This window comes from Bactrocera neohumeralis, chromosome 6, assembly GCF_024586455.1.
Source record: "Bactrocera neohumeralis isolate Rockhampton chromosome 6, APGP_CSIRO_Bneo_wtdbg2-racon-allhic-juicebox.fasta_v2, whole genome shotgun sequence".
Classification (NCBI taxonomy): Eukaryota; Metazoa; Arthropoda; class Insecta; order Diptera; family Tephritidae; genus Bactrocera; species Bactrocera neohumeralis.
The window spans coordinates 69,389,866-69,413,405 of NC_065923.1; the positions used below are offsets into that span (position 1 = coordinate 69,389,866).

Consider the following 23,540-nt stretch of genomic DNA (forward strand, 5'->3'; position numbering starts at 1 on the left):
AATTCAAAAATTTCATCCCGAATTTCAAATTTAACAAGAAAATTTTAGATTTCCCTATTTATTCACACAGCACCTTCCAAACTGTTAGTCAACAACTCGCTAACTTTTTGACAGAATGATAAGCTCGTTTGCAACCCTGTGTAAATAGAAACAGCTGTTCACTTTGACAATACTTTTATGTTTACATATCGCTGGCGGAGTTCAATTGTTGATATACAAAATTTGTTTTGCACTATTTAAACGTTTAAATTAGAGCTGCGTAAATTTATTTGCATACAAGTAATAAAATAAATTCTTCAACATGGGGCGCGCAGAAGTCGGTACACCGAAGTACCTTGCCAACAAAATGAAGGCGAAAGGTCTGCAGAAGCTCCGCTGGTACTGCCAAATGTGTGAGAAACAGTGCCGTGATGAGAATGGCTTCAAGTGTCACACAATGAGTGAATCACATCAAAGGCAACTCCTGCTGTTCGCCGATTCACCAGGAAAGTTCTTGTTTAGCTTCTCTAAAGAGTTTTCTGATGGGTATATGGAGCTATTGCGACGACGTTTCGGCACTAAGCGTGTCAATGCCAACAAAGTGTATCAGGAGTACATTTCCGTAAAAGATCATATTCACATGAATGCCACACGTTGGCTTACGTTGTCAGACTATGTTAAATGGTTGGGACGTACCGGTCAGGTAATAGCCGATGAAACGGAAAAGGGTTGGTATGTGACTTACATCGATAGGAGTCCCGAAGCAATGGAGCGACAAGCAAAAGCGGAAAAGAAAGAAAAAATGGAGAAGGATGATGAAGAACGTATGATGGAATTTATTGAGAAACAAATTGAAAAAACGAAAAGTAAAAATGGCGCACAAGAGGATGAAACAGAAAAATATACTGAATTGCGGCGAGAAGAAGAACAGCCATTAAAATTGGATATCAGATTGGAGAAAAAATTCAATCCGGACACAAAATTAGGACCATCTGCCTTGATATTGAAACGACCGAAAACAGAAAGTCGCACCGATAACGACTCGGAAGGCGAGGAGTCCGATGAAATAGAGGAGAAAGTGTTCAAAAAACCCAAAACACCTAAGTTGGATAAAAGGAAGGATAGTAGCAAGGAGAGTAGTAAATCAGCATTAGATGAACTAATTAAAGAGGAGGAAGCGAAAAAAGAACGTGCAAATCGCAAAGATTATTGGTTGCACACAGGCATTGTAGTTAAATTCATTAACAAGGCGATGGGTGATAAATTCTATAAACAAAAAGCTGTGGTGCAAGAAGTGATTGACAAATACCGTGCTAAAATCAAATTCCTAGATACGGGTGATAAGCTGAAAGTTGATCAGGTAAATATGGACAAAGTTAAAAGGTTATAGAAAAAGCAATAAGGCAATATTTTTATTTTCTTCTTAGGCTCATTTGGAAACCGTTATACCAGCGCTTGATAAACCAATATTGGTGGTAAATGGCGCATATCGTGGCTGTGAAGCTATATTGAAAAGTTTAGATGAACGTAATTACTGTGTTACCATAGAGATTTCACGCGGTCCACTCAAAGGACGAATTGTGGAAAAAATACAATATGAAGATATATCAAAAATTTATTGAGCATAAACGAAGGCATTTCTGTAAATTAAATAGAGTACAATATGCTCAAATGGCATACAGACTACATAAGTTGCTGTTATAACAACTTTCAGAATTTAAAATATCTACTTGAAATATTTTATATATTTGTAAAAAAAAATACTAAAAAATTCAATGAAAGCATTTAAAAACCGAGTGAATTTGTAAAATATATTTATCTTCGTAATGTTATTTGTAATGTGTTCGGTGTCACCATGAAGCAATCTTTAAAAAGTCATTCAAATGTACAATAAATTAAAGACATACTCATTTCTCCATAATCTCTTTTTTTCTTCATTTTGTTATAATTTACTAATTTTGTCTTACATAATAACAACAACTTAACCATAATGAGTATCAAAAAGCTATACTACTAAAAATAATCGCTATCAGGTACTTGTGCTTAACTTTGCTTTGATAATCTCTTTATTAGTTTGCCGTTTTCCAACCAAGTTTAATATTACTGTAATTCAGGGTTTTTTGTTTGTATTAAACTATGTTTATGGTTGGCTATGTTAGGCTTGCGATTCGGTGGGTGCAATACCAATATGCTCTAAGGAACGTCGCAAACGTTTCCAAAACTGTTTACGTTCTTCCGGTTTGACTTCACGTCCCTTTGCGCCTGGCCACTTGATATATGTTTTTACCTCCATTAGATATTGTAGTGTTTTCGGACGTTTACTGCGTGGTATGTCTTCAAGAAATACGATAATTAGATGCTCTTTGCTCACCTCGAAAATACTGTAAATAAATGAAGTGAAGTGAGGTTAGAATTTTTTTGCAGTTCTTAGAAGTTTGATCAGTAAACTCACCGATGTTGCGCCAAGTGCATTTCAAATTGACACCAATGGCTCAGCAGAAAATTTGAGGACACAATTAACATTAGAGCTCGCGATCGATCCATGCACGATATAATGTTTTCAAGAACGGCGACACCGATCTGGAAGCAAAAGCAAAAGGATACATTTTATTAAATAATTGTTCGGTATTTCTAATATTTGTGACGTTTGGTCAAGTCAAAAGTGCAATGTTGGTTGTTGCTTCGATTATTTATTTTTGTAAAGAAATCGTGCAACGATTGGGTACTGTATATGGTGACTTTTTTCTCTCGATGACAATTCGGCAGAGTAGGTCTCGATGTGTGTGATTGCACATCGGGAACTACCCCGCCGATTGCGAATTCTGACCTAACGGTTCGGAAGATTCTCGTTCCGTTTTTGGAATTCACAAGATAAATCCTACACCGATCAGATAGAGATGCAAAGTTGCCACAGGACTCTACTATGCTGAATTATTGGACCAACTTAAAGCTGTATTGCAAGTCTGCAAAGACGGGGCTAAGTAACCGGAATGAACACGATTCTATCGCCTCAATGGAGGCTTAACTGAAAGATATCCAGAAAACCAGGTGGAAAAAAGAAGTTGGATCATCTTTGGGTCAACTCTATCGAGCTAAACGGATATTACTTTGAGCAACAAAGTGGTATTTTTCCAAAATTTTCTTTTATAGGTTAGGATGTCTGAAAGTATGCGCTTCCAAGTAGTTAAGTCTAGACCTCACACACGCAGGACAGTCAAGAAGGAACTGTTGAGTTGTTTCCCCCTCATCTTCTGCAGATGGCGTCTGGTAAGATACCCAGCCTTACTGCGTGGACACCTGTACGACAATGGCCCTTTAAAAGCCCCAAAACTAAGGAGAGACTAGCCTTACTGAGTGAAAAGAGATCACTAGATCTCTTGTGATTGGTTTTGGGCCATAAGGCTTTGGCGACAACGCATGTACCGATGGTAGCCCAGCGCTGGTCAAGATTTCGTGAACTCCAATTATCTAATAGTAGAACACAATAGGATACGGGAGCACCGACCAGTTCCCATTCTACCGATTGCGGTTCTAGGGCGCCTTTTCTTGCTAGCTCATCAGCTTTACAGTTTCCTGCGATTCCGCCGTGGCCTCGCATCCATGCTAGTCTTATCACAAAGACATACGATGCTATTAATAGCGAGGTTAGACACTCTCTGACCAGCCCTCAACGCCCTGTTAATAAGTTCCAAGCTAGTATCGCTGCTTTGCTATCTGAGTGGATGTTAACTTCTCTGAAAGAAGCTGCACTCTGGAGCAGTAAATCTACTGCTACCTTAATGGTTGCAACCTCGGCCTGGAAGACACTCTAATAGTCAGGAAGTCTGAAACTGGAGTTGATAGAGAGCTACTCACACTAAACCGCTCCACCAATCTTCCTCCCGAGCTTTGACCCATGCGTCAAGAAGCACATTGCTCCCCCTCCTCCAATGGCCACAACTTCATCGCAGGTATATGGGTATAGAGGGAGCCGCCAAAGTTTGGTTTGGAAACCCAGACTCTGAGTTGGATGGCAACTTTCGAAGCCATATGCCTTTCGGCGATGCCCACGCAATATGTGCAAGGTGTGTAGGTGAGATTAGATAGTGTTCGGTAAAATAAATTTTTCCGCCAGCGTTATCGAAATTGACGCGGTCCCAATATAGTTTCCAGTATTTCTAACTGTTGACTTCATTATATATATAGCTCGAATTTATTATACATATGTACTTTCCATACCCAAACTTATAATGCGTCCAGGGGATATTAAAAAATATGTATATATTCATCTATATCATTTTATTCTACCTCCAATACCCAATATACTATACATATGTATATCGTTTCAACTCACCTGAAAATCTCGCTCGTGCAAGCATATCGATATGTTGCCCGATTCCTCCACATTCGGCAGCAATTCCTCCAACACCCAGTTACGATCACTCTGACAGTAGCTAATGAAAATATCATACACCATATGCGGATCACTCTCGGCCAACTCATTGAACTTGTTCACTTGATCCTTCGTGGCCATGGACATTAAAGCGGCCGACTTCAGCGACGAATAATAGTAATAAATATGCCAACGCTTCATATACAAAAACACGATAAGCAAGGTTAAACCCAACAATGAACAAACCGAGGCGATAACAATAATCCTTAATTTTTGTATGCCGTCTTCAATGATGCTGTCTAATGACATCATCTCACAACTCAATTGCTCGAATTGCATGCGTTGTGTGCCATTAAAGCACCAATAGTCTTCGTCCTCGTAGTCGATCAAACGGAAACGCGGCATTGAGCCATTCCACAAATCGCTAGTATATTCAACAGAGTTCAAGGTGTCGCATTCGTCGTCCGATGCTTCGTATGCTAAACGTAGATAAGCTTTGGGTGTGACCGTGAGCAAACGTTTCGCAGAGCGTCGCAAATAGTAATCATGTAGATTTCCGTAACTTGGTTTTGACGGTTTCTGCGGTAGGTTCTTTAAGACTGCTGACAGTAAGGTTCTAAGTTCAGTTGCATTGTTCTCAGCATTATCCTCAGCGTTGTCTGTGTTATTGGCAGTGTTATCCAATATTATGTCTAGGTTATCGTCGAAGACATTGCCTGCGCACTCGGCCTTTTTATTGTTGAGCACCGCCAAGGCCACCAAATCGCTTAATAAGCAATCACATGCGAAGTTATTCTCGCTTAGACCGAGAAACTCAAGTGTTTTGAAATCATTTAGCATTGCATAATTTAGGATATTTATGTTGTTGTTGCGCAGATTTAGTACACGCAGCTTGGTGTTGTTACCGAATGATGGCTCATACCAATTGCCGATGTTATTGTAACCCAAATCGATAAATTCCAAATTCTCCAGTGAGCAAAAATAATCCGATGTTAAAGCGTTGATGTTGTTCTTGCTTAAACTAAGTACACGCAATTGTTTAAGTTGGTTCAACCAATGCAGATCTTTCAGATTGGAATCTTCGAAGAACAAGTATTCTAATGTATTCGCAATGCTTTCAAAAGCATCAGCGACGCAATTAAAAGCCGCATGCGGATTACCCGAGAGATCGAGTGCAATCAGACGCGTATTCTTGAATAAAGAATTGTCGAACAACGGAAAGGCCGTAAAACACAAGCTCATCAACTCCAAATCAGGACCAAGTTGTGCGAACGACACAGCGCTGTTGCGTGTTATCTTCGTGTGTGACATATCGAGAAATCTGAGTTTCTTGAGTCCTTTGAAAGTGCCTGCTTGTACGTGCACACCGTAGAGTAAATTCCAGATAGCATCGAGCGTTGGATTTGGCATCTTGGAGTCGAGTTCTAACAAATTAGTGTAGGAAAGATCGAGATATTCCAGTTTGGACAGTAGCTGAAAGGTGTTTTTTGGTATGCTGAGCATTTTGTTACGCGACATAAAAAGTTTATGTATGCCGGTGATGTTACGAAAGACGTCACGATCTACGATTTCGATATTACAGCTGCTTATGTCCAACTCGAGTAGAAGTGGCATCTTCGGGAAGGTAGCCCAAGCGATGCTACTTTCTGTGCGCCAGAAAAATGATAAAATGGACAATGATAAGAACCAGAGTAAGTATGTATATTTGATGTATGTGAAATATTGAGATACATAATATGATTCATATATATACATATATAATTTTCTACACAATTCACAAAGCGAAATATGTTTTCAAGTAGTTGGAAGTGAGTTGGCTCAATTTGATAATAAGAAAAAATAGAAAACCATTAGGCGGATGACTTTCCCATTTCAATTAAGAGCGCATACTTGAAGAGCCTTCCTTACAGGTGTCTGTCAACCAATTTTTCAGAGTACGAAGCGGACAAAATAACACTCGTTTTTTTACCTATCCTAATATGTATGTAAATAGCTCCTGGAAAATCAGCCACTGATCAGATATTCACCATGCGCCAAATTTTCGAAAAGATCCGTAAAAAGAGGATCGTTACACACCACCTCTTCGACGATTTCAAAGCTGCTTTTGGCAGTAAGAAAAGGAGCTGCCTTTATGTCGCTATGTCTGAATTGGCTATCCCCGAAAAGTTAATACGGCTGTGTAAACTGATGTAAACTGAGCAATATCAAAAGCTCCGTCAAGATTGGTAAGGATCTCTCCGAGCCGTTCGATACCAAATGAGGTTTCAGACAAGACGACTAACTATAGTGCGATTTCTTCAATCTACTCCTGGAGAAAATAATTCGAGCTTCAGAGCTGCAGCTAGAAGACACAATCTTTTATAAGAGAGTACAGCTCTTGTCATCAAACAAATAGTCGTCGCACTCGCAACTTGGCTCCCGCGTCACTGTTGACCAGTCATAACTTCGAAGTCGTAGACAATTTCGGCTATTTTGGATAAAAAGACTCCAGCTCTGAGAGTATTCGGCGGGGGAAGCACAGGAAGAGGAAGACCTCCACTCCGTTGAAAAGACAAGGTGGAGAAGGATCTGGCTACACTTGAAATCTCCAATTGGCGCCAAACAGCGAAAAGGAAGAACGATTGGCGCGCTGTTGTAGACTCGGCTATAACCGCGTAAGCCGTGTTTAAGCCTTTCAAAAAGAAGAAGCTTCTGCAAAGGCACTCGAAAGTGCATACCATCGCCTATGTCACTGTTTGTAGTTCGTTTTCGCAATATCCGGGTCTATATAATTGGAGTGTCCACGGATATGTATCCGATCAAGGACTGTGAGCTCGGGAGTATAACACGAAATTATTTAAAATCTCTCTTCTTCAAGAAGAAGAAACTAGAACCACCCCCCACCTAATATTATACTATCCGTTTCTTGCCTAACGTACGCTTCTATTGCCTTTTCTGTTTCAAAACTTACCTAAATGACCTAAGTTCAGCCAAGAACTACCCCTCTTCTAGAGCAGTCATTATTAATCATATTTTTTATAGAACTTGCCGAAATCATTATCTTAAGGTGCGTCACATAAGTAAACCCGATAATTTTATGTCGGAATAGAAAGATAGCAGCACAATTAACAAAAATAACGAAGATCATGAATTTGTTATAATTTTAACAAACGAACCGTAGGTCTTAGGTCTATTTTTTATCACGAGCAATTGTAAACATACATATGTGATTACAAATTCGTTGCCGCGTGCCACTCGCTGAACTATAAATAGTTTAGTTAGACAAAATTAATACTCGACGATAAAATTCACATCAATCAATCGCGAATTAACTGTTGTTTTTAACTATCGAATGTGAATCATAAGGGTTCGTGTATCAGCATGAGAGTAACGAGCACGAGTATGGACATTATGTAGTATTTGTGTGGTGATTAGTACTTTAAGTTTACTGTTACAACCGATTAGATTGTTGAATGTCATAATAAATATCTACAGATCATTCAACCTCCAGGAGAAACTCTGAAAAAAGGTTTCGAGAAAAACACGTTTTAAGTTTTGGGAGCCGATTACACTAAGTTAAAAAAAAATACAAATACGCTCATATCATTGAAAATATTTGCTGGATCAACTTCAAGTTTTCGGAGCATATTTTATACATATATATGTAATTAGATAGATGAGCAAAGAAAGAAATTCGGTTTTTTTAAACTCACAAATAGATATAACCCCATAAGAGTTGTCGAAATTAAATTGCTGCGGCAATCAGTCTGATTTGATAGGAATCGGTTTCGCTGTGGATCTCCACAATTTACTAGAGGAGCTACGAAAAGAGCAGAGGGTCTTTAGAAAGCATCACTGCCTACAAGTACCAGTTTAGGCTTAGTCACGGCAGGCTTTTTCAGGAAGAGTTTGAGACAAACCGGTTCGAGAAATTAATTGCTTTTTCCAGAAAAAAATTAAGGTAACTTGTGAGATTTTATAGGGTACTGCTCCACGGATCTGTGGCCAAAGAGCAGAGATCAAAAAGCACATACTCCTGGATTGCCCTGCAATCGCAAGATTAAGTAGTTAGGCTATCGGGCAATACGATGAGAGGACACATTACAATCATTAACCGAGAAGCTTTACTAAGCCTTTTTCCTTTCCCACGACAGTCGGGTCTAAGTAACCCGAACGGACCCGAATTTTTATCCGGCCAAGGACTGTCAACTCGGTACCATGCTGAGAAATTACTTCAGGAATGTTTTCTGCCGCAAATAAGCCTATTTGATCTGAATGTCGCGTTATACATAATAGGAGACGGCACAATAGATCACATGGCGCAGTGTATTCTTCAAATTTCAATCTATCTAACTCTCATAACCCTCACCTATGCAAGAAATTTCAACATTTTTGTTTAAAACTTGCAATATATCTTTTAGCACAAAAACTAAGAATCCGTTATAAAATTATATAGCGTCAAAAGTTAAAGCAAAAATCTTAAGTAAACAATATATTATATAAGCAAACTCGCCCTTATGTACCTACAAACATATGTTTCTAAACATATAAAAGTGGGTTCTAAAGTAGGAGTTTCCTCATTTGAGGTGTGTGAATTTGTTTTATAAACGTTTTCAAGGTTTAAAAGCAACTGCTTTTGGTAATACATTTTCGTTGAATAAATGAATGGAGTTCTCGCGAAAAATGACAGTGTTAATTGGCTAGTGAGAGGAAGTAGTTCAGTTGGAGGTGTTTAAGAAATATGCAAAAATTAAGAAATTGAAAATTGTACGAAAATTAATTAATTTAAAGGAAATGTGAAAATATGCCAAAAAAACAACAATAACAAAATATAAATTTATGAAAGTAAAAAATTGCATAAAAAAATAAATTGAGCATAATTTAAGTAAAAGTATTTTATAAATTGCAAAAAATATACAAATAAAATTAAATACAATAAAATTCATTAAAAATAGTTTTTAACGAACAATCAAAATAAATGCTATAGAAAAATACTAAATAAATATATATGTTAAATCAATGTACACAAATATATACTACTGTGGGCAAAAAATAGTAAGACTTTTTAATTTATATTTCATGCGAAAATCTTTTTGCCGAAATATTTTTTCTAGGTTTCTATGACTGTTAGTGACAACTGTGCCAAATCTCACATCAAAATAATCTTTAGTGTTTGATATACGTTTGTCTTTCTGAAGCACATAAAGTGCATTCGGCGATTTTTACGCTGAGTGAACTTATTCAACAAAAAAGTTGCAATAAATTTTGTGTGCGGAATAAATTGTCGGGTGCCGAAACGTTCAAAATGTTCGAAAAGGCCCACGGTGATATTTATTTGTCGTGGGCAAATATTTTTGATTGCAACATATTATTCAAAGGGAGTCGAGAACGCTTTGAGGACGAACTAAGTCCGGCGATAAACATCAACTGATGACCAACACGACAATAAAATAAAGGAATTGGTGCTTAAGAATCGACGATTAACAGTCAGAGATCTTACTGACATCGTTGAGATATCGGAAAGATCAGTGAAAACCATTTTGAAAGATCATTTTGACCTAAGAAAAGTGAAAGCACGATTGGTTCCAAAATCACTAAATTTTTTCGAAAAACAGCGTCGCGTTAATGTCTGTGAAACAATGCTTTCCGACTACAGGGATGTCATGAAACGTATTATTACTAGCGATAAATCTTGGATCAGTGCTTACGACCCGGAAACAATGTTGGCACAAGTGTATTGAGGCCTAGAGCGATAACTTTCAGGGGTACGATATAGAATTTGAAGAATAAATTAAGAATTTTAAAATTATGAACAAAGTCTTACTATTTTTTGCTCATAGTAGTATAGGTGACCTCGAGCACGCAACTTGTCAAGGGTGTATCTCCAGAGCTATGTTATAGAATTAAAATTTTTCATCACTTGATTATACTCATTTCAGTTGAAGCCCGAAAAGACTTATAAAAATTAAAAATTAATTCAGTGATCTCTATTTACAAAATGAGTTACGCAATTATATTTGTTTTCTGCGTAATCCTTTCGAACACTTATCAGACGCAAAGTACTGACGAGCCGGAAACTACTGCCTCCCTGCAAACTACTGCCACCCCGGAAACTATTGTCTCTCCACAAACTACTGTCTCCTCTCAAACTAATATCTCCTCTCAAACTAATATCTCCTCTCAAACTACTGTCGCCCCTCAAACTACTGTGTCCCTAACGAACTCTACGCCGTCAGACGCTGAAAATGCCACGGCCGTTTCACGGGCTCTCAGTTGGTCGATGTTTTCGTCGTTTTCATCGTTTTCGAACAAAATTTCAGAACTACTTGTGGTGAAGAAGAACGTGTTAGCTGCATATCCACTGCAACTTGCCTCCACACTAATCGATAAGCTATGTATGTAAACTGTATAAATACAAAAATTATACAATGACAAAATTTAAGTCTAATCTTAACCGTTTCCGGCAGGTTCCAACACGCTGTTCATGACTCATGTGCCAGCCAAATTTACACCAGATATAAGCAAAATGCATTTCCAATACATTACCAGCTGTCAGAATTATAGCGTACCACTTATGAAGGCGGAACAACTTTGGCAACACATGAGCTTTAATAAGAAGCGAAAAGTTGTCATTTTAGCTACCGGTTGGACCAATACAGTCAATGATTCTTCCACGTTGGCGTTGCTTTCGAAGGCGTTTCTTTGTCGCAAGGATGTGAATTTCATAGTGAGTGAGCAGACAAATCGTAATTATATACAAGTATATATATACGAATATAACTACGTTTAAGGAAACTATTCGTTTTGGGAGAATAGTTCTGAATCGCTGGTAGATTTGTCTAGAGAGGTTCTTATCTATGGAATCATTGTTTGTTGTAAGCTTTTTTAGAATCTCATTAAAATATAACTATCGAAGACATATTTCCAGAACTGTAGTAGTACAGTTGTAATTTCACCTTCAAAAGGCAGAAAGTTTATAGTTTTCGGAAAATAAATATATATTTTTCAAATATGTTTCGATTATCATTACGAAGACCGTGGAGAGAGTCGATTCGGCCCTGTTCACAGCAACTCGAACTGACGAATGGAACCACTTGGCGCAGTTTACGTCAAGATCTTATTACGTACAAGCGTACAAAATACAGCTTGTGCAAGAACTGAAGCCGTTCAACCTTCTCAAGCGACATCACTTCGCTCTATAGGCTTTTGACAAGTTCCAATATGATCTGACGTTTTCGAGAAAAATTTGGGTCCATTTCTGGCTCAATGGGTATGTAAACAAGAAAAATTGCCGCATTTGTGACGAAGAGTAACCTGAAGAGACTCAAGAGCTGCCATTTCATCCAGAAAAAACAACGGTTTGATAGCCATGATTACCGATTATTATATGACTGAAATTAAAACTCGTGATCTCGGCGACATTTTGTTTCAACAATATGGCACCACTTCCCACACATCGCATCAATCAATATATGTGACCTGGCCTACGAAAAGGGAGCTAACGTGCGAAAACTAGTTTTCTGGGAAACAGCTGTTAAAAATAATCTTCCTTCCGAATCAACTAAAAAGTGAAAATTGATTTTTTGACACCTAAGCCCCCTTTCCGTAGACCAGGTCACATATTTATTGGGATAACACTTCGGTGAGCAGATAAGTTCACGTTTTGGACCGGTCAATTGGCCACTAAGATCGTTTGATATTACATCGTTAGACTTTTTCCTGTGAGGATGTGCAAAGTCTAAAGTCTATGCGGACAATCCCGCTACGATTCAGGCATTGGAGCAAAACCTCACGCGAGTCATTCGCCAGTTACCAGTCGAAATGCTCGAACGAGTCATCGAAAATTGGACACAACGGAAGGATCATCAGAGACGTAGCCGCTGCCAACATTTGAAGGAGATAATCTTCAAGAAATGAATGCCAAAGAAGGTTCTTTCTTTAAAAAAGTAGCGAACCTCGAAATGGATCACCCTTTATTATATAGTGACAGACAGAAATCGCTTATAAATTTATTAAATAAATTGAAGAGTTTTGCTACTATTTACCGTAACTTTTATTTTTTTTGGGGCCTCTCTGAACGGTAGATAGATGAGAGGGCGATATCTAAGTGCAAACCCCTTCAGGCCATCCATCTTAACATCGAGTTTCTTTTATGATTATTCTAATTGATTTCAGATTGTTGATGCCGCATACTATGTGGACACATTATATAAATGGGCCGCATTAAATACTGAGGAGATTGGCGAATATATAGCGAAAGGTCTAAGGCATTTGATAAAAGTAGTACCGCTAAAAAATATACACTTAGTCGGTGAGTAAAATGCTTAAAAACAGTCGTGTTTCAACTGCAAATATTTAGAAATGAAAAGGGTATTTTAATATATTTTACTCCTCATATAAATAGGACACAGTCTCGGCGCACATATAATGGGTAAGGCTGGTCGTACTTTCACCAAATTGACTGGAAAGAAAATACCACGTATTACCGGTTTGGATCCGGCCAAGCCATGTTTCTACAAAAACGATACACTCTATAGCTTGCGACGAGGCGATGCTGATTTTGTGGATGTCATTCACACAAATATCGGTATATTGGCGAAGAAGAAACCGCTTGGCGATATTGATTTCTATCCTGGTGGTGCTAATTCGCTGCCACCAGGCTGTTTGACTGTAACCTGCGCACATATACGTGCCGTCGAGTACTTTGCTGAGAGTGTTTATCCGGGGAATGCAAAAAATTTCATTGGCTTGAAGTGCGCGGATTGGAATGATTTAAAGAAATTAAATTGCCCAGCCGACCACACCTCACCCATGGGTTATGCGGTGGATAAACAAGCTCGAGGTATTTATTATGTGCCCGTGAACCGCAAATCACCTTATGGCAAAAATGCGAAGCCGAACAGCGCACGCTGGGAGAATGCCAAGTGTAATAAGTGTGAGAAAGTGAGGAGAAAGAAGAGGGAAAAAAGGAGGGGAAAAGGGTTTAACAGATGGTTAAGTAGTTTAGTTGTTAATAGTCAAATATTTAAAGGAGTGTGAATATTATAAGTTTTATGATTGTCGAATTGGTCGGAGAAGGTTTTAGCAGAAAAGGTAAAAGAAAGTACTTTATAAATGTAGTATAACCGTTAATGTTAATGTATTTAAGCTTTATATACTGAGCAAATAAAATCTAGACATTAAATTCGTTTACCAAGCTCGACATTGACACAAATCGTGTATGAAATTATTGTAGATCATTATTTAATCAGCTATTTAAACAGCTGTCTGCGATCTGTTTATAATTTTCGAATAAGCAAGCCTTTTTTCGCTATAACTAGAATTCGCTGAATTTTTCTACCTATGAAGAACTATACATAACGATTCGTGTTTATCTGTTTTAAAGTTGCCATAATTGATTTATGTAAATTTTGAAATAAAAGGAAACTAGTTTGATGAAACCTGGAGCTTTGATGTACACTACTCAAGGCATAGCAAAAATCCATTTGGCTCTTGATAATTAGGTAATCTGAAAATCTTCAGTGCATGACTGAAATACAGAACTTGTTGTTGTTGAAGTTGCGAGTAACTAAGCTCTGTTTGGCCAGAAAATAAAAGCTCCCAGACGTGTCTCCCTTCTATGGTGTTAGATAAACGAAATTCTCTCCTCTTTCAACTGCATTCCGGAAAACTTGGACCACTGCATCGCAGAGGCTACTCGTGGCGGCTTTTTATCTGTTTATATATCGACCAGAGATACATATGTGGATGGAAAAAAGTCGCTGAAGAAGGCGCAGTGAGCAGTAAGTCCATTGACATCTTTAGCACAGGAACAAGTGTTTTTGATTGGTACAAATTATTCAAAGAGTATCGAGAAAGCATTGACAACGAACCACGGATAGGACGACTCTCAACATCACACTGATGATCAACATGTTAGTAAAATAAAGGAATTGGTGCTTGAGAATAGACGATTAACAGTGAGAGATCTGATTGGCATTGTAGGAATATCGGAAGGATCAGTAAAAACCATTTTGAAAGATCATTTGGGTCTAAGAAAAGTGAAAGCACGATTGGTTCCAAAATTATTAATTTTTTTCGAAAAACAGCGTCGCGTTAATATGTGTGAAACAATGGCTTTCCGACTACCAGGATATCATGAAACGTATTATTACTGGCGATGAGTTTTAGATCTATGCTTACGAACCGGAAGCAGACGATCAATCGGACGAATATCGTGGCAAAGGTGAGCCGAAGCCGAAAAAAACACGTCAAAGCAGGTCAAAATTAAAGGTTATGTTGACAGTTTTCTTCGATAATTGAGGTGTGGTGCACTTCGAATTCCTTCCGACCGGTCAAACTGTCAACAAGGAATAATATATGATAGATTCCTGTTGTTTGTGCGAAGCTACTTTTTTGAGTCAATTGAAGACATTAAACGTGAATCGCTAAACGCATTGAAGGCTATTCCGGGAATTAACTTTAACACTGTTTCGAGGATTGGAAAAAACGTTGGCACAAGTGTATTGTGGCCTAGGGGATTTCTTTGAGGGAACGACATAGATTTTGAAAAATAAATTAAGATTTTTAATATGACCAAAGTCTTACTATATTTTAAACATAGTAGTAGGCGCTGGTCGATCACCACTGCCTACTGCAAGTTCTTTTCGAGTAGAACGGAGGAGATCATCTAAACTACTTGCCTATAGAACTTAGCAAAGTTCATCTTACCGCAATGGTAGGGGTTCTTACTGGACATTGTCCAATAGGCATTCATGTGGAAAGACTAAACATTTTAAGGGACGCAAGTTGACAAAATTGTATGGTGGATGGTGAGGTGGAAACATCTAGGCACTTTCTCTTCTATTTTTCAGCCTTTGCAATATTGATGATGAAACATATCGGCGAACTAATTTGTGATAGTCGATTTGTAAGGGTCTTATGACAAATTACTATATATTGGAGTTTTAGGAACCACAACGGACCGGCGTTCCGAGCTGTACAAGTTAGATCCGTGTTGGGATCGAACTCTTAAACTAACCATGTGATAACAAATTATAAAAATTAGTCGCGATCAGCTTATGCAAGAACTGAAGTCGTTCGACCTTCCCAAGCGATATCGTTTTCGCTCTATGGGCTCTTGAAAAGTTTTAAGAGGATCCGACGTATTCGAGCCAAATTTTGTACAGAGATGAGGCCCATTTCTGGCTCAATGGGTATGTAAACAAGCAAAATTGCCACATTTGGAACTAAGAGTAACCTGAAGAGATTCAAGAGCTGTCATTTCATCCAGCAAAAAGAAGGGTTTGGTGTGGTCTGTGGGCCGGTGGAATCATCATCAGTCCAGATTTTCTTCAAAAATAATACCGGTGAGGCGACCGTTATTGCACCATGATAACCGACTGAAATTGAAAATCGTGATCTCGGCCACATTTGGTTTTAACAAGACGGCATCACTTCCCACACGTCATACCAATCAAAGGATTTATTGAGAGAACACTTCGGTGAGCAGATAATTTCACGTTCTGAGCTGGTCGATTGGCCACCAAGTTCGTGTGATATCACACCGTTAGACTTTTTCCTGTGGGTGTCTGTAAAATCTAAAGTCTATGCGGAAAATCTCGCTTCGATTCTTTGGAGAAAAACATCACGCGTGTCATTCGCCAGGTACCAGTCCAAATGTTCGAATGAGTCGAAATTAGACTCAACGGATGGAACATCTGTCCCATAGCTGTGGCCAACATTTGCAAGAGGTAATCTTCAAAAAGTAAATGCCAAAGAATGTTCTTTCGAATGATAATAAACATTCCCCATTAAATGAGAAATTTCTGTGTGTTTTCTTTAAGAAAATAGGTAACTTCAAAATGGATCACCCGTTTCGTATATTAAAATCACTTCAACCAAAACATAGCCTCATTTCTTTGGCAAACAAAACATTTGACGTATTCAAATAAACAAAATTACTCACTATCTTGATTTTTTATCTTCGACTCGATTCCCTTTATAAAATCACGATAAGTAAATGGTGGAATTCCAGCTAACATTGCTGTAGTTGCACTCAGATCAGTAGCATCGAACATTTCTAAAATTAAAAAAATTAAATAATATTTATTATTAGAGTCTGTGTTGTTAGTCGCCAATTTCTGGCAAATAGTTTTTTCAATTTAATCCATTTCTTCTTTAACTTACCATAGGCTTGAGGCGGCTGCGTGTAAGAGTTGAAATTATTGCCTTTCAATGTTAGAAACTGTAAAGTAGAATTGATTGTGGATAACGTTCGGAATGGTATTTGTGTAAGATTATTATGTGACGCCGAGAAGACAATAACATTTCGCCCAATTCTCAATTGCTTTTCCAAAGTCTGATTATAGAGCTTATCATCGTTGTTGAGATCGTGATAAGATAAGTCCATACCCATATAGCTCTTTGACAAAAGTTTGGTGTCTACAATTAATAAAAAATTCAAATAAGATTTATCAGCGTAGAATCGAAGTTGTTTCTATTTTTATTATTATTAAAAATGAGTAGTGTTTATTCACAACTAAAGGAAATTTAATCAAAATAGCTAACAAATATTCTAGAGATGACATCCATTGTTGAAAATATTGTTTGTGAGACAATGCTGCCATATTTTGGCCCATTTTATCCTCAAAAAATAAAAAAAAAAACTTAGCTTCGATTTTACTGAAGTTAGAATACCCTTCTCAAATAAAAAAGTTTTCATATATCCGTTCTGGAAAGCGTCTTCAAATATTATAGTGTTACCTTAAACATTAATCCATGCCGAATTTCGTGAAGATATCTTGTCAAATATAAAAGTTTTACCTACAATAACTTGAGTTTGATCGATCAGTTCGTATGACAGCTATATAGTACGAGGTAAAGTATAGTGAAAGAACGTGTGCAAAAATTCGAATCGATATCTCAAAAACATGGAGTATAACAGATCATTTATATATGTATATACTATATGATAATCTGACATTTACTTCTGGTTGCTACAAACTTAGTGATTTGTACTTATACCTAACTTCGAAAAGACGCGTGTATAAATTTGAAAACTGTCGGATCATTAGCTGTGAATTATATAGTTTTGGATTACATAGCGTTATTGAACCGTTTGAAAGACGAAATCGCCGTAAAACGGCCTTATTTGACGAAAGAGAAAGAAAGAAAGTCAAAAGTCAGTGAAAATGATGGCAAAAATTCATGAATTGGGCTTCGAATAGTTTCCACATACACCGTATTCTCCAATCCTGGCCCCCATTGACTATTTCCTACTCTAAGATCTCAAAAGAATGCTCGATGGGAAGAAATTTTCGTCTAATGAAGAGGCCATCGCCGAAACTGAGACCTATTTTGAAGCAAAGGACAAATCGTGCGACAAAAATGATATTGAAAAGTTGGAGGGTCGCCTTAATCTGTGTATTACCCTTGAGGGGACCTATGTTGAATGAAAAAAAGGGTATTTCGCAAAAAAAAATGTTGGCTGTCAAACCAGCTGTCAAAATAACCACCTTTGTTTGACATTTACAAGTATGTTGCAATTAAAAATTCCCTCTGTATTTTTTAGAAAAAAATCTAAACCTCTCTAGAAACACCCTTTATTTCTATAATTAATATTTTCTAAACAATGATATGGAACTTAAATTACCTCCTAATGTGTTTATGAATCATTTCCATGCACATTAGTCACCGACAGGTGGAAGATAAACTCTGAAATTGGGTTTTATTACCAGCGTATCTACTTCCAAAAAAATAACTTTATCAAGCGCGAAGGAACCAATCAACAAATAAAACATACTTGAAAAAAAGTAAACAAAATATATACAAGCCTTTATTTTTTTTTATAAAAGTGAAAAAATATATATGTACATTTTTTAAATTATCTTCAAGTGTAATAAAATTTTAGAATCATGGCGCTTTCGCGATTCTTTACAGGTCTAAATTATATGTAGGTATCTGTTGTGAGACGAGCCTAGTAGATGTTGCAATTGAGACATTTAATTCAAGTTCTTTCTGGATCCAAAAAACGGAGCGAAGTTGTATACATTATGACAAAAAAAAGCCGAAAATTGTAATTAAATTCCTCGGGGTAAATGGTATTAAAAAAAATTATTCTGCAAGTTGGTGGGACTGTCCTTAATTACTATACCAAATATGAGCGCGATCTGTCAACCAGTTTGCTTACAGAATCTGTTTAAATCGGTACACCTCAGTAGTGCATTGTGATTTTTACAAAGGATAAAAATATCGAACAAGGAATTTGTCAAGAATTTCGTATTTCTAACCAAAATTCGCGTGCGAAATCATTGCGAATGTTGGAAAAGGCTTACGGTGATTCAGTTTTATCAAAAACACAAGCCTACAAGTGGTACAAAGCCTTCAAAGACGGTCGAGATATTGTTTCAAGACATGCCTCGTTCTGGACGACATTCGACGTCTTCAACTGATGAAAATATTAAAAAAGTGAATGATATGGTGCTTGAAAAACGTCAGGCAAATGTTGGTGAGATGGCAAGAGAGCTCGACATCTCTCGCAAGTCCGTTTGAATGATTTTGATGGATATTTTGGGTATGAAACGCATTCTTGCTCGACTCATCCCGATAAAGCTGACTTTTTTCCAAAAAGGGTACCGTAAAGAGGTCACTTTGGACATTCTTGATCGTGCGAACTTCGATCCCACCTTCACGGAGAGCATTATAACTGCCGATAAGACATGGGTTTATGAGTTTGACATTCAAATAAGTCAACAGTCATCGGAATGGAGGGGAAAAACGATCAGTAACCAAAAAAATAACGCCAAATTAATTTCAAAAAGCAATGTGCTGCTTATTGTTTTTCCGATATTAGTGGTTTGGTGCGTTATGAATTTGTTCCGGAGGGACAGACGGTCAATAAGGAGTTCTATTTGGCGTTTGCGTGAGAACATTCGTCGAAAACGGCCGGAATTGTGGTAGAATAATTCATGGATCTTATACGATGATAATGCCCCATCGGATCGAGTCACGATTGTGACCAAATTTATAGCCAAAAACACAATGAGTATCATCTATTAACTACCGTATTCACCAGATTTGGCTCCATGTGATTTTTTCTTATTCCCTAAACTGAAATTGTCACTCCGTGGAACACGTTTTCAATCGATCGAAGAGATAAAACCAAACTCATTAAGAATTTGGGTAGCACGAAAAATATTTATGGATATTTCATGAATTGCCTTTTATTCAATCAACGAAGAAGACTGAAAGTTTGTATTTTATTAGCGCTTATCATTAATCTGCACGAAGCTTTCACATGCAACCGATTCGATCTGTTTACTAGAAATATAATTTATTATACATTTTTCGAATTTTTTCTAGAGTCCAAAATCCAGTAAAAACTGACTACTAATCTATTGCTAACGGTGTTATTTATGATGACGATGTTTCAATAAAGATATTTATGGTAGTTTTGTTAAACTTTATAAATTTCAGCGATTTTGTTTTGGTTTTGATCTTAGTATATTGCAACGAGAACGATTATTTTGATTATATACTATACTAATACCGTGTTTTCCAATAAGTATGAAATGATTTATAAGCATCTTTTTGGCCATTTTTAATATTTCATGATCTGCAATTGTTTTTCATTGTATTCAGTAATGTTTACAGAATACAATCTGGATGTTGAGAAAGAATTTGGGCAGTATCCGTATAAAATTGTTCTCACCCAAGAACTGAGAACAACTTGAAAACGATCACGCTGTTTTTAAGAAAATCATCTTCTCCGATGAGTCTCATTATCAATTCTGGTGTGAAGATAATCAACAGATTATTCATGAAGAACCCTTACATAAACCTTAATTGACAGTTTGGTGTGGTTTTTAGCCTGTTAGAATCATCGGTCCGTACTTCCTGCGAAATGAAGTTGGTGCCACCATTATTATCAATGGAGAGCGGTATAGATTGTTGATAAAAAACTTTTCTTGGCCGCAATTGAAAGAAGTTGATCTTGTCAACATTTGGTTACAACAAGACGGGGCTACGTGCCACACAGCACGTGCAACAACCGAGTTATTGCGTGAAAAGTTTGGAGATTCGATTATTTCAAGAAATTATGACATTGAATGGCCTCCAAGCTGTTGTGATTCTATACCATGAGACTACTTCTTGTGGGTTTTTTTGAAGTCATTGGTATTTAGCAATAAACCAAAACATCTTCAAGCTTGAGAAGAAAATTGTGTTCTTCGAATTCGTTTCTGCAAAAGAAGTCGTGCAGGCCATTTGAATGATGTTATATGCAGAACTTAATTGTATTGATAGTAGTACATATTAAATAAGAACATTTGAAATTCCTTAGCGTCTTTTTTTTTTTGGTATAAGTCTTTATGTGCCCTTTATGATCAAATCAATCACTATTTTAAACGATCTGAATCTGGTAGCTGCCATACTATTTGTAGCTATCATACAGACTGTCTGATCAAAATCAAACTACCATATATTATACCCTTTTATGTTATCAGAAATGCACTTGTGGAGGGTATTATAGTTTCGATGCAGCTAAAGTTAAGGTTTTTTCATAATTTTATAAATCATAACTATTATAATGTAAAAAATTATTTCACTTTACTTACTTTGATCCTGAAGTGTTGCAAAGTTTAGTGAACCATTTTGGAAGCTCCACCATTGAAATAAAAGCTTTACGCCATCCATAATACAAGTTTTATTCAATTCACTCTTATATTGTCGTAGAAAAGTTACAAGATCATGAGCCGTTACAATCTCATCCCAACCGCGAAATAGACCATACAACACATTGGGTTCGAACGGTTCATCTGTTGGCGATAACTCAGTGGTGGTTTGAGTAGTTGCAGTAGCCGAAAGGAATTTGTGGTTTTCAAGAATCGCTGCATTTTCATCCTCGAACAATATCCGTTCTGCGGTGTTATTGCCAACATCTGCTGTTAAATCGTATTGATAATAGTTCTTGGCCTTCGATGTTTGCAGCTGCGCGGTTAACAGAGAATTGCTGTTATTTGTTGTTATTTCTTGCGCACCTAACCCCGCCTCGGCGTTAGCAAACTGAACCGATGACGCGTTAGCTGTTTCGTTGTTATTGTTGCTGTTAATATTACTTATCTGTTGAACGTTAGTGATTTCTTGCTTCAAATTTTTATCATCGCTGAGAACATCGCGCCCATTGCCGCAGCTGTTGCTACCATTTTTGCCATCATTATCGCATAACAATGTCGTCTGTTGGACTGATAGTGTATTGTTAATGTTGTTTTTACTAACATTGTTGCTACTGTTTGTGGCGTGCGACAGCAGCAGATACTTATCACTCATTTGCCAATCATATGTTGTTGTAGGCGGTGTTGTTGTTGCATACAATATGGTTTCTTCAATTATGGCATTATTGGTGTTGTTATTACCATTAAACAGCATGTAATTGTTTTTGCTAAAGTTGCTGGCATTGTTGGTGTTGTTGTTATCGTTGCTGCTGCCGTTGTCGCTGATAATCGTTTTATAGCGATAGATTATGGTCGCCGCGTTCAGGCCGTGCAATTTGAAGTGGATTAACAGTAGTACAAGCGCCAATTTTAGTGCGAAACTCATTTTTGGCGGCCGATCAAGTTCAATACCCGCCTCCCGCCACAACACGCTTCGTTTGTATTTGTGTATTTTGGTAATCTATGGACTGTGCAGGTATGTGCTGCTTGTAATATACGCACTAAAGTTTATTTTTATTTTTTTTTGTCTATTGATTTCACTGATTATTTATTGTTGTAATAAATTTTTCACCGATAACTGATTTTTTGTGGTATGTTTTCCGAGTTTTGCGTTCTTTTGCGTCGTGGTTTTCTAATTTAATATTATTTAATGTTTATGCGTTATATTATATGAGGTCTTATAAAGCTTTCTCACTTTAGCTACTCTGTTCTGCATTGTTTGCTCTGCGTGAGGAGTAAAAAAAAATAATTGTATTTTATTCAACACTTAATTTTTTAACGCTTTATTTGAGTTTCTAGACATTTTCACTTGTATTATATTTGAGGAAGACTATATTTATTAGCGTGGTACTTCGAAATAGCACCAAGTTCGGAGTTTTCAAAAGAAAAAATTTTTTTTATATTTCTTATAAACATTTTCGTGCACCAATTGATTCAGTCTCGCGCGTTTAAAAAGCGTGCGCAAACAGAATCAATACACCACATTTTCATAGATTAATGCAATCTTTTTTATGTTCATATGAAGTTTGATCTGAATACATTGTGACAAAAAAGCACCCGGAAATTGTAAATAAATTCGCCGGTTAAATGATATTTCAAAACAATGTATTTTGGTAAGTTGATAGGACTGTCCTTAATTCTACTTCTTTATTGGCGTAGAGAGCGCTTACGCGGTTATAGCCAAGTTTACAACAGCGCGCCAGTCGTTCTTCCTTTTCTTTGTTTGGCGTCAATTGGAGATTCCAAGTTTAGCAAGAACCTGGTATTTCCAACGGAGTGGAGGCCTTCCTCTTTCTCTGCTTTCCCCGGGGGATACTGCGTCTAATACTTAAATAGCTGGAGCATTTTCATCCATTCGGACGACTTGACCTAGCCATCGTAGCCGCTGGTCTTAATTCGCTGTACTAGGTCAATGTCGTGTATGTCTCATACAGCTCATCGTTCCATCGACTGCGGTATTCGCCGTTGCCAAACGTCCATGCCTCTGCACCAAATGGTAGGACGGAAATGAGTTGAGCAAGTGGCTTGTAGAATTTGACTTTAGTTCTCAATTGCCTACTCAGTTCAAAGTAGCACCTGTTGGTAAGAGTTATTCTGCGTGGGATTTCGAGGCTGACATTGTTGTTGGTGTTAACACTGGTTCCAAGATAGACGAAATTATGTAAGACTTCGAAATTATGACTGCGAACAGTGACGTGAGAGCCAAGTCGCGAGTGCGACGGCTGTTTGTTTGATGACAGGAGATATTTCGTCTTGCCCGACCCATTTGCTTCGCTTCTTTCCTTTAATTACTATTAAGTCGGTACACCTCAGTAGAGCATTGCGATTTTTTACAATGAATAAAAATATCGAACCATGAATTTGTCTAAATCTGTGTATTTCTAACCAAATTTCGTTTGCGGAATAGTTCCGAATGTTGGAAAAGGCTTACGGTGAATCAGTTTTATCAAAAACACATGCCTATGAGTGGTACAAATACTTCAAAGACGGTCGAGATATCGTTGAAGACATGCCTCGTT

General features: G+C 37.4%; 3 protein-coding genes across 3 annotated transcripts; 2 read left to right on the plus strand and 1 right to left on the minus strand.

The window, feature by feature from the left end:
- Positions 1 to 161: 161 nt before the first annotated feature.
- LOC126763793 (DNA/RNA-binding protein KIN17) lies at positions 162 to 1,900 on the plus strand. The gene is made up of 2 exons (XM_050481607.1): positions 162 to 1,339; positions 1,407 to 1,900. The coding sequence occupies exons 1-2, from the start codon at positions 302 to 304 to the stop codon at positions 1,599 to 1,601; spliced, it is 1,233 nt and encodes a 410-aa protein (XP_050337564.1). The 5' UTR covers positions 162 to 301; the 3' UTR covers positions 1,602 to 1,900.
- Positions 1,770 to 22,355, minus strand: LOC126763777 (toll-like receptor 1). Its single transcript, XM_050481563.1, has 6 exons — positions 20,926 to 22,355; positions 16,499 to 16,753; positions 16,278 to 16,391; positions 4,313 to 5,997; positions 2,432 to 2,559; positions 1,770 to 2,360 (listed from the first exon to the last, which is right to left on the minus strand). The coding sequence occupies exons 1-6, from the start codon at positions 21,905 to 21,907 to the stop codon at positions 2,135 to 2,137; spliced, it is 3,390 nt and encodes a 1,129-aa protein (XP_050337520.1). The 5' UTR covers positions 21,908 to 22,355; the 3' UTR covers positions 1,770 to 2,134.
- LOC126761555 (phospholipase A1 1) lies at positions 10,329 to 13,369 on the plus strand. Its single transcript, XM_050477856.1, has 5 exons — positions 10,329 to 10,445; positions 10,569 to 10,725; positions 10,798 to 11,057; positions 12,506 to 12,641; positions 12,735 to 13,369. Exons 1-5 carry the CDS (start codon positions 10,329 to 10,331, stop codon positions 13,367 to 13,369), a joined length of 1,305 nt encoding a protein of 434 aa, XP_050333813.1.
- Positions 22,356 to 23,540: the final 1,185 nt, after the last annotated feature.